The 12,059-nt window shown below is 33.7% G+C and overlaps 1 protein-coding gene across 1 annotated transcript in view; it reads left to right on the top strand.

Annotated features, from left to right (window-relative positions):
- The window catches only part of LOC126771186 (dnaJ homolog subfamily C member 10-like), a 74,193-nt gene that overhangs the window by 49,602 nt on the left and 12,532 nt on the right, over positions 1 to 12,059 (top strand). Inside the window, exons 12-21 of the mRNA XM_050490944.1 lie at positions 2,172 to 2,328; positions 2,886 to 3,099; positions 3,404 to 3,516; positions 3,590 to 3,685; positions 3,782 to 3,979; positions 4,457 to 4,645; positions 5,661 to 5,781; positions 6,075 to 6,272; positions 6,830 to 6,936; positions 8,221 to 8,386. Coding sequence (XP_050346901.1) covers positions 2,172 to 2,328; positions 2,886 to 3,099; positions 3,404 to 3,516; positions 3,590 to 3,685; positions 3,782 to 3,979; positions 4,457 to 4,645; positions 5,661 to 5,781; positions 6,075 to 6,272; positions 6,830 to 6,936; positions 8,221 to 8,386 — 1,559 coding nt within the window. The remainder of the gene's footprint in view (positions 1 to 2,171; positions 2,329 to 2,885; positions 3,100 to 3,403; positions 3,517 to 3,589; positions 3,686 to 3,781; positions 3,980 to 4,456; positions 4,646 to 5,660; positions 5,782 to 6,074; positions 6,273 to 6,829; positions 6,937 to 8,220; positions 8,387 to 12,059) is intronic.

Genomic DNA, 12,059 nt, shown 5'->3' with positions numbered 1-12,059 from the left:
AATTTAACATTAATAAAACTTTCATCGTGATTAAAGGGCACAATTATAGCTATAAACGTATACTGTTTTACATACGCGCCGTATCATAGCGATTTGCACATCGCGACCGTGATTGCCAGTTATTAAAAATTAGGCATGAAAGCCTTAAAGAAAAATGTATATAATTATTATGTTTATTTTAGATTTTTTTATAAAATAAAGGACATTGATCTTGATTCAATCATTTTGTGATACTTAATAAAAAATATTGTTCAAGTGGTTATTTCTATTAGTTTAAATGCTTAGAACATATATCTTTGCTGGTTTCATAATTCACTAAGTAATTTATAAGAATAGAAGTATAAATAATAAGTTTACAAAGATATCTCCATGGACTCGCATCAGAGCAGCGTGTTGGAATTAGCACCAAACTTTTTTCTCGAGAGGAAAGGAGGCATTTGCGAAGCTGTGGGAATATTTACTGGCTGTTTTAAAAGAATAACGGTTAAGGACGACATCAAAATTCCTTTTTTGCAACAATTAATTGGAAATGGATACAACATTCTCTTTATAGCTTAAAATTTTTAATAAATTTATTTTGGATCTTGATTGAAATTTTTTTTTTTTTTTAATTATCTAACGCTCACATGGGGAACGTCCATTACATGTTTGCTTTCCGACGCTGTACGAATACATGTAATCAAAGATTCTTCGTAAATTGCCTCTAATGTCGCAACGACTTTTATTGCACAATGTATGAAAACGCACTAAGTATTTTCCCAGCAACACCAAGTGAGGGGTATTTTAATTTGATATTTACTGTGTGTATAATAGATATTTGGTATTTATCTATTATACACATAGTTATCTTTGTCATTAACAGTGTGCGTGTCATTACGTTTAGGTATTACCTATGACGTATCATTTAACGTTTTTATTAAAGCTGTGATACATTCAAATCAGACATTTGTGATAACAATATCTATACTGATGTAAATGCAAAAGTATTTCTACCTGTCTGTGGCGCATTCACGGTTAAACCACTGTACCGATTTTGATTAAATTTTTGTATAAGAAAAGCTTGAACCCCAAGAAAGGAGATAGGATTTTTAAATATTAACCACCTACTAAGAAGCCGCGGGCAAAAACTAATAATCTATAAATATTTTGTTTCGTTTTCTATATATTAAGGTTCACATTTTACCTAATAATAATACCTGTGAGCTATATATAAATATTTTTGTTTACTTTTATGTCTCTCACAGTCATAGTTCTACAGAAATATTAAATAAAATAAGACTTAACCTCTAAGTAGAGTTAAGAGTAAGCTATTAAGCTTAAAATTACGTTAAAATTCACATAAGGTAAATGTTTTGTTCCTTAATATATAGAGAGATATAAGTATATAGACTTGGGAAAAATGTAGTCAAATTAATGATTAACGATTACGATTACTACGTGTAGGTAAACATATGTAATCATCAATTACGATTACAGATTAATTTAGATTGATTCCGCGCGGGAATGCTCTAGGGCACTTGGTACACTCACTAACTTACTTTTTAATTACTTTCGTCATACTGAAATCGTGATTGATGATTACATGTTGTCATCGTAATCGTTAACCATTTTTTTTCTGGTGTATATCTACGCTAGATGAGCGCAAAATATTCTGACAATGTTACGTATAAAAGAGAGGACACATAAGAGATAACTCGGTTTCAATTTTGGAAGCTTTTAATGATGAGTAAAAATATGTAATATTACAGTTGATATCTAGAATTATATTATAATTAAATAAATTAATTTATTGAAAAAAAAAATTAATTTGATTACATTTTGGAGATGTGGCAGTATGATATAACATCTTAGCTTTTTTTTTTGAAGACGAAGGAATAAAAAATTATAAATATCAAAATCAAAACTAAATAATATTAAATTCAACTTTCAAAATTCAATACTGCTTCTTAAATAAATCCTAATTCCTAAATGGAAAAACAATATTGTCGAATGTAATACTAACCTATGTAGCGTGAACGTAAGAATATAATAAGTTGTAAGATTTCAATTCCTCGATTTTTATAATATAAATAAAAATGTGAGTAGAAAACAACAAAACTTAGTGGAAATTATAAATTGTTAGTATTGTGTAAATATTGTGTTTTATGCTTTAGGCTATTATTATGTTTTAGGCTTAAGTTTATTCTAGTCCTACTGATGTTAACCAGAAGTGCATTGACCGATGTTTCGTACTATGAAATATTAGGGGTAACCAAAGTTGCATCAACGCAAGAGATAAAACAGGCATACAAAAAGCTGGCTGTTAAATTACATCCTGATAAAAATTCCGTAAGTATAGAAAATTAAACAACAATTAAACATTTTTGTCTTAATTATTTGTTTCAAACATTTTAATTATTTCTGTAATCATGTGTGTATATTTAATATTATTTATTTATTTATTAAAAGTAGTTTTTCAAAATAAACTATTATAATTTTTTTTTATATAATATCCAATTTTAACAACAAAATATTTTAAAATTCTAGGTCTTTTAAGAAGTTTTATGTACAAAAATAGGCATGTGTTAAATGTGTGTGGGCAGAATGTGGGTGAACACTAGATATTGCATGTTCTTCTACTATTATGAAACATGATAATACAGAATCCGTTGAAGTGTAATCAGGTCACTTATCTTAGAGGCTTGATGAATTGGTGTTGATGTGTTTATTTTTAAAAAACTAAACAGAACAATAGAAATAAAATTGTAATAATAAAATACATATAAAATTAAATCAATTTGGAATTTAAACTTACAATTAAGAATCCATCTGTTTATGAACTTATTTTACTTTCTTCTTTTTCTATTATTTATTATCTATTAATATTCGAATATTTATTGATCTAGGACAAAGGTGATCAGAAGAAATTCCTTGAAATCACAGAGGCTTATGAAACCTTAAAGGACCCTCAGAAAAGGCATAAATATGATTTATATGGATCACAGCAAACATATACCAGGAAATATGATTACCATTCACAAAGTGAATACAACGATTTGTATTTCAATGGACTATATCATGAGGATCCTTTTGTCAAAACATTATCGGCTGATGGATTCTGTGAGTATTATGACTTATTTAATTTTTTGAATACATATTTTGTTACTTACAAGAGATCAATAATTTTTCATTTTCAGTTGCCTTCTATTTTACTATTTTAACTGAGTTATAAGAATGTAAAATGAATAAATATGTAATAAGAATAAATAAACTGTTTATTTTGAATGTATAATAGAATGTATAATAGAAACTACATCTAAATTATATATTGTTTTAATTTTTATTTGTGTAATAAATATATTTTTAATACAAAAATAAATCTTTCTAAAATCAATGTTTTCTTTAATGAAATTTTTGTTTCCAGATTCATATTTGGGTGAAGGATTAAGCTTCATAAATTTTTATTCTCCTTTCTGTCCTCCGTGCCAAAATTTAGCTAAACACTGGAAAGAATTGGCAAAAGTTTATGAGAGAATTGTAAGCCCTTTTTTACTGTTTATTTTAATTGCAAGCTATTTTATTATACTGTTTTTTTTTTCACCTATTTTAGGTAAATGTAGGAGCTGTAAACTGCAAGTATTATAATTCATTTTGCTATAATAACATGAGGATTGGTAGTTACCCTACACTTCTATTTTATCCTAATGTAAGTATGTATTTAATACAAAATAAAACATTAATATTTATTTTTACATATTTTCAATATTTTTTTATTTATTTACAAAATATTTTGTTAAATCAGGGTAAGACTGGAAATTATCTTCGTTACAATGGTGCCCACACATTTGATGCTTTGGAAGATTTCATAATAAAGTTTGTACGGAGTAGAGTACATGTGCCCATAATAAATCAAGTTGTGAGCAATGATAAGCCTATATTATATGTTTTGAATGAAGATAGTGTAGGCAAAAATGCGATTTTGAGAATTGCTTACCATCTTGTAAGTATGAAACATATGAAACCTTACACTGACTTAAATCTCAAAAATTATTTTAAGCTTCAAACATTGCCTTAAAATGTATTTTTATCTTAAAACAAACAATTTTTTGGTGGTAGGGCTTTGTGCAAGCTCATCATCACCATCAGATATTCTACCACAAAACAACAGTACTATGGCAAATAGTTGTGATCTGGTTTGAAGAGTGAGTGAGGACATAACATCTTAGTTCACAAGGTTATTAGCGCATTGGCGATGTAAGCGATGGTTAACATTTCTAGCAATGCCAATGTCTATAGGCATTGGTAACCCCTTACCATCAGGTGGCCCATATGCTTGTCGGCCTATATAGTATATGTAGTACTATAAAAAATAAATATATTCAATGACTATGGCTACATTTTGTAATTTATTAAGTATGTAAAGAAAGTATTTTATTAATATTCATACACATTATTTTATTATTAATTTTTTTTTCAGAATGGTCTTGCCAGTGTGGTCATAGCTGAAAATATTCGGTCACGTTTAAGCAACAACCCTGAAACGGTCATCGTGTTCAAATACAATAAGAATCATAAAGAAATAACGAGCATTGATGAAAAGGAAATTATTAAAGAAGTTGTTGAAATGCTTCCGGAAATAGAAACAATTGGACTGAGAACTTTACAGGTATTTTATTCAAACCCGGGCAAGCACCACTGAATTTTCATGTGCTTAATTTGTGATTATAATTCATCTCGTGCTTGACGGTGAAGGAAAACATCGTGAGGAAACCTGCATGTGTCTAATTTCATTGAAATTATGTCACATGTGTATTCTACCAACCCGCATTGGAGCAGCGTGGTGGAATAAGCTCCAAACCTTCTCCTCAAAAGGGAGAGGAGGCCTTAGCCCAGCAGTGGGACATTAACAGGCTGTTACTGTATATCAGGCCAACCATCCCGATTTTGGGCAGCCCATATCCATCCCGTACCTGCCACCTTTTTTAAATCGTCAGTCCACCTCTCTGCAAGGCGTCCTACACTACATTTGCCTAAACGTGGTCTCCACTCTAGCACATGTCGGCTCCATCGGCCAACAATGCGCCTGGAGACATGACCAGCCCATTTTAATAGTCAGGCGGTTAGGTTCTGGGGCACTTACTCGAATTTACTTTTTTAATTACATTTGTTATACTGCAATCGTGAGTAATGACTACTTATTGTAATCGTAAACATTAATCATTATTCTGATTACATTTCCTAAGTCTGAGCAACAGTAAAGTGCCTCGTTCGACTAGTTGTTTATTAGGCTGCAGAAGCGAAGGTTCTTGGTTTTCATGACTGACTGGGGCATTGAGAACATTATTGAGATTTACTACCAGCTTGCAAAGTTATGTGGGCAGACTGGCTAGTAGGCCACCTGATGTTAAGTGATCACCACCAACCAACCACAATGTTGGTGCTATGAAATATTACATTAATCATATCTTACAACGCCACTGCGCACCAACCTTGTGAATTAAGATGTTACGTTGCTTATGCCTGTAGTTTCACGCTTCAAACCTAAGTTTGGCGATTGAATATGCGATGACTCTGTGGTACATACCTATACGGGCTTGCACAAAGGTCTACCACCAAAAAAAGAATGGACGACTAGAAGAATGTATTATTAAAAATATATTAAATTAAAATATAACTTGCAGAAAATTAGAAACGATCTTCGCAATGGACATTACACTCCGTGGGTTTTATATTTCACTACACACGGTGATGACAAATTACTCCTACATCAAATGAGAATGTCGCTACCTGAAATGAACTTTGGTAAGTTTTCATAAAAATAAAATCTTATTGTTTACGGTTTATGAAGATGTCAAGTGGTCAAAGTAATAAAAAATACACGTTTACAGTTCATGTTACAACTTTTCAAAATATTTTTTTCATTGTATGAAAATGTCAGGGCACTGGGTCACATTGTGGATTTTTAAATAATTGAAAACAATCAGAGAGACCGTCGTAGTCTCTCTAATGTAATCAGCGAACTGTAAATTACATCTCATAAGAGGGGCCGAAAGTTTCCCACTGTACGATACGTGTCGATACCGCGAACCCCTCAGGCGTGTTGGAGTGCGGTGCGCTGGAGGAGCTGTGCCGCTCGCTGCAGTGGGCGGGCGCGGCGGGCTGGGCGCTGCTGAAGGCGGGCGGCGCGTTCCAGCGCGTGCAGGGCGCCGCGCCCGCCGCGCTGCGCCGCGCCGCCGCCGCGCGCGCGCTGCACTCGCTGTCCGCCGCCGAGCTGCGCCGCGTGCTCGCCGCGGGTGAGCGTGAATTTGGGGGTAAGTCAGATGAAATGAGGTCATTTCAGAGGTAACACTTTCTATAGGGGTCCTTTCAAAGGGAACATTTCTTAGAGGAATTCTCTCTTGGGATCAACTCTTCGATTAATTTTATTTGGGTTAATTTCGAGTTTACTGCTGCTTGCAGTACTTGCTTTGCTTTATTAAGATGATGCCACAAATGGAATTCGAGATGGTGCTATGCTCGGTATGCCGTGCGGTTTTGCACGTGTAAATTAGGCACTTGAAAAATTTTTTACGCTGCGCATACAAGTAAAGCTTCCGTTTCGCATGTTTTTTTCCGACATTTTCAATAATTTTCTTAATTATTCAGCCAATTTACACAAAACCTTAATCTAAAGTAGTTTAATCTCACACGCAAAGGTAAAGGTAAGAGAGGTTTACCACAATCACGATGAATTAATTCTTTGAATAATTATTCTTTCGACAAAGAACAATATTTGTGGATCATGGATCAACAATAAAAAAGGATCATGGTATCACTTCATATTTGTAATACAATAGCATTTTGTTTTCAGAAATGGGCACTTGGGTATTATTGATAGCGCCGTATCAAGTCCCGTGGGAACACTTGGAGGAACCATTCACTCAGGCCAGCTTTGAATTGTTGGATTCAGGAATTAGCGTGAGTTACAAGTGTTCATAATATCGTTGCTTTTAAATGTACCACTTTTATTTACCATTTTATCATTAAATTGCCATCATTAAAGCCTAACATTACCATTAAATACCATATATTGTACGACAAAATTCTTGGACAATTGATGAGCGAATCTTAGACAAGAGCGATAATCAAGTTATACAGATGTTATGATTTCCAAAATACTGTGATATAACCTCTAATACCCATGAGTCTTATATGTATAACACATACGATATCTGAAGAAATGAGTAGCCAGGTGCCAGGTGGCACAGATTTTCCAAAATCTTCGTACATACAAGTTGGTCCGATATATATAATTGTGCACTATAATATATCATGTACAGTTGGCTAATAGCTCTTGAGATTGGCAACCATAAAAATAATCAGTCAGGACGAGTTCATCATCAATATGTATACATGTACATCTTTCAATAAGCTTTGCTGGAGGGTCAATGCCGTAGACCTTCTAAATAGTTTGATATCATTTGTTTCCTTTTCTTCTTTCAAAAGAGCATATAAGCTGGTATCTCATATATGTATTAGTGTAATTTATTGTATTATTTGTTGATAGTCTAATATAAATTTCTACTGATTCAATATACTGGTGGTAGAGCTTTGTGCAAGCTCGTCTGGGTAGGTAGCACCCACTCATCAGATATTCTACCTTAAAACAGCAGTACTTTGTATTGTTGTGTTCCGGTTTGAAGGTTGAGCGAGCCAGTGTAATTACAGGCACAAGGGATATAACACCTTAGTTCCCAAGGTTGGTGGCGCATTGGTGATGTAAGCGATGATTAACATTTCTTACCACTTACCATCAGGTGGCCTATATGCTCGTCCGCCTTACTATACTATAAAAAAAATACGAAAATATAAGTTTGTTATGTTTTCACGTTTTAACTACTAAACCGAACATAAAACAATATACTGATATACAACATATAAAAGAACATTGGGTAACTAAAACCTCAACAGTCGGCCGTCATGGTAGGATGCGCAAGCGATCCCGTGACGCCTCGAAAAGACGGAGTAAGTACCGCTGGTTTTTTAGTGGGTATTCAGACGCCTTTAGCGCCGGCGAGTCCCACGTATCCCCCTTCCCCCCACTTAATGTGGGGGAAACGCGTTTTTCCAGCAAAAAAAAAGGTTAACTAACCTCTCCGACCGCCACCCCTCAGCCGCGGCGAAAACTTTATATTCCTATATATGGCATAAGGTACTTCGCGTTTGTTACTTTTAATTTTATTTAATAATGATTTATTTCAGTTCGGCATAATGTCCTGCACTTCTACAACAGATGTGTACTGTCGTGAATTGGCACAAGATGAACCCGGGATTTTCGTACAGAACGGTACCAACAGATATAGATATGTCGGAGATTCGAACAAAGATGAAATCATAGAGTTCATAGAACTTCTCATACAAACTTCTGGTAAGTTTTATTACGTTCTATCTATCTTCATTAATCTGTGAAGAAGTGCGTGATCTTTTCTTCTTCTTCTTCGCCTTTTTCGCTGGAAGTAATATATTTAAGAAAATATTTTATATCTGTATTGTAATTCGAGGTATGGGCTGAATAAAATGTCAAAACAGCAATACTTGATATTGTTGTGTTCCGGTTTGAAGGGTTAGTGAGCCTGTGTAATTACAGGCACAAGGGACATAAAATCTTAGTTCCCAAGGTTGGTGGCGCATTGGCTATAAGCGATGGTTGACATTTCTTACAATGCCAATGTCTAAGGGCGTTTGGTGACCACTTACCATCAGGTGGCCCATATGCTCGTCCACCTTCCTATTCTATAAAAAAAACATATTATTGTTAATTTTTAAGAAAAAATATTTTTGGTCGCTCTTTACCGTTTACCGTTACCTTTGGCAGTTGTTTAAATATCTACAGGATGTGTAGCAATATATACGTAAGTAGAAACTAGAAGCACACGCATAACACGTGCCGCAATATATGACGTCACGATTTGAAACAACGAATAATTCTAATAAGAACTGTTTATTTGAAAAAAGAAGCATACGATAACGTAGTGAAACGTAATATCGAGCTCCGAATAGCTAGGAATATATATATATTATTCTATATATATATATATATATATATATATATATATATATTATTCTTTTTTTTATTTATTTATTTTAAAGAGGGTTTTTTTTCTTTAAGAAAATGCCACCCTCATAGTGCTTACAGAACATTAAACTTTACACATTGCTTAATTACATCTATTCTTAATAAGATCATTCACTAGCTTGTACAAAACTTCTTTAAAAAAATATATTCTATCAGCTTCGTTTCGAGCACACTCCATTATTACATGATACGTGTCTTCTATGATATTACATATACTGCAATTAGGTGAGGGTGTTTTACCCATAAGGAAACCAAAGTTATTTAATGGAATGTGTCCGGAACGAAGTCGAAGAGCTGTAACAATTGAAGACCTGATCATATTGGCACCATCAAACCAAAGACTTTTCCATAGGCCAGGTTGCATTGTTCTGTACCCGACCCCCTTAGTATGCGATCGCTCATCAAAATACTCTCTCCAAAATTTGTACAATCTTTGTTTAGCCAAATATAATAATTCCGAATGATATGGTAGGCAATGGTAGAAAATACCATTTCGTGCTGCATCTTTTGCTAGTATATCAACCTTTTCATTATTTTCTATACCAATATGAGCAGGAATCCACTGTAATATCACTTTTTTATTTTGACGAGAGAAACTTATAATAGATTTCAAGATGGTAATTAAAAAATGTTTTCATGGTTAAAAGTGCAAAAAGTTCAGTAGTTGTTGAATATCATCTAGACTAATTAGTAATTGGGAAAAGTGGTGTAACTGCGGCCAAAGTTCGTATTTATTTATAAAAAAAGGAAATAACAATTAACTCAAAAGACATTAACATTTCGTGCTTTGCGCTAGAAAAAAAAGACAAGTTGGTGTTAATTAAGTCAATATTACATCATCAGATAAATTAAATCAATATTGACAGTGTAAATAATTGTGTTTTTAGTAAGGCTAACTTCGTATACAATCTAATCTGAACAAAATAGTGAGTTTTTTGTGTGGCGGGTGTTTTGCTACAAACATTTCACTATCTACCGATCATTAATAATACAAAAGAATTGAGTACAAAGAGACCATAAAATTCGTGTTAGGAACTTAATAAAGGCTTGGACCGGTCGTTGATCGTGTGATTCAAGTCAGTTTAAAAGGATGACACGAGTTCGAATCTCAGTATCTGCTTATGATTATTAACATTAAAAATTTTGTAACAAAAATTTGCTTACGAAAATTTCCAATAATCCCTTAAATAAAATTTGCGCTGGATGCAAAACGACGTTACCAAAACAAGAATTTCTTACTTGCATTGATTGCAAAGCGAAATATGATATTGAATGCGGTAATGTATCTCTGAGACAGTTTCACCAAATGGATTTACATAAAAAAAAACAACTGGAAGTGCCCTGAATGTTTAAATAAGCAACCAAAAATAGGAAACATACATACACCTGTCAGGTCAGTCACCGCTTTAGAAAATTGTAACAAATCTTCCACGGACATTATGGAAGTATCTTATGTTACGAAACGTAAAAAGCTGAGTCAATCACCACAATGTACCAATACTCAATATAAAGTCGATTATATAGACCTCACAGAATGTAAACTTCGTAACATTATACAGCAAGAGTTAGCTTCAACAATACAGAACTTAATAACCACGCAGCTAAATACTATTAATGATCAAATAAAAGGTTTTCGTGAATCACTAAACTTTATTAATGCGCAGTATGAGCAAATGAAAGCAAAACTTGAGGAAAAATCAAACATTGTTGACCAACTGAAACTTAAAAATAATAATCTTAAATCCTCTGTAAAAGACCTTACCTTATTTTTTTTTTTTTTATAGAATAGGAAGGCGGGCGAGCATAGCATGATGGTAAGTGGTCACCAACGCTCTTAGACATCGCTTACATATCCAATGCGCCACCAACCTTGGGAACTAAGATTTTATGTCCCTTGTGCCTGTAATTACACTGGCTCACTCACCCTTCAAACCGGAACACAATAATATCAAGTATTGCAGTTTTGCGGTAGAATATCTGATGAGTGGGTGGTACCTACCCTGACGAGCTTGCACAAAGCCCTACCACCAGTAGGTATTAAATACTATAGAAGTGCATATGAGGGAGTGCAATGTTAAGATAAATGGTATTCCTGAGCATAGAAATGAAAATTTATCAAATGTAATTGTTCAATTAAGTAATGTTGTTGTAAATCCTTTGACGGAAGAGGACATAAAACATGTTACTAGAGTTGCGCAATTTAACCGAAACACTGAGAAACCGCATCCGTCATCGTCAAGCTACAAAGTGCAAGACATCGAGACGCGATGTTAGCGGCTGTTGCTCAATTCAATAAAAAAAAATCTAAAGAAAAACTAAATTCACATCATCTCGGAATTGGAGGGACATGTAAACCCATATTATGCTTCAAAACATTTATCGCCATCAAATAAAGCACTTCACGCAGCCACACGCATTAGAGCCAAGGAAATGAAATACCGCTTTACTACTTGGGTCAGAAATGGAAGAATCTTTGTACGTAAGGATGAATTCAGCCAGACAAAACAAATCAAGAATGACGATTGTCTGAAGCTTATTAACTGACGTCATTATTCTACCAGTATTATGGGTGTTAAGTTAACAAAATGTTAGATATATACTATCAAAACGTAAGAGGCTTAAGAACAAAAACGAACAATATCCTGAAAAATATCTGAATATAGTTTTTACTGAAACATGGTTGAACTCCACAATCTTGAGTAACGAGCTGTTTGATTCGCGCTATATAGTATACAGGAAGGATCGATTTTGTTCGGAACTCTCAAAAAAAGACGGAGGAGGCGTATTAATTGCTCTATCTAAAGATATTTCTTCTTGCCGAGTATGTCATTGGGAGACTGACAATGAAATGATGTGGGTTATATTAGACATAACCAGTGACCGAATAGTTAAAAAAGTCGGTCTTTGTGTTGTATAGCTACCACCTCCGGTAAAAGTAGAAAATGCTAAAAATTTTTGAAAATAT

The sequence above is a fragment of the Nymphalis io genome, chromosome 10 (genome assembly GCF_905147045.1).
Source record: "Nymphalis io chromosome 10, ilAglIoxx1.1, whole genome shotgun sequence".
Taxonomy (NCBI): Eukaryota; Metazoa; Arthropoda; class Insecta; order Lepidoptera; family Nymphalidae; genus Nymphalis; species Nymphalis io.
Note: the sequence above shows the minus strand (reverse complement) of the source record. Positions and strands in the feature narration are given on the sequence as shown.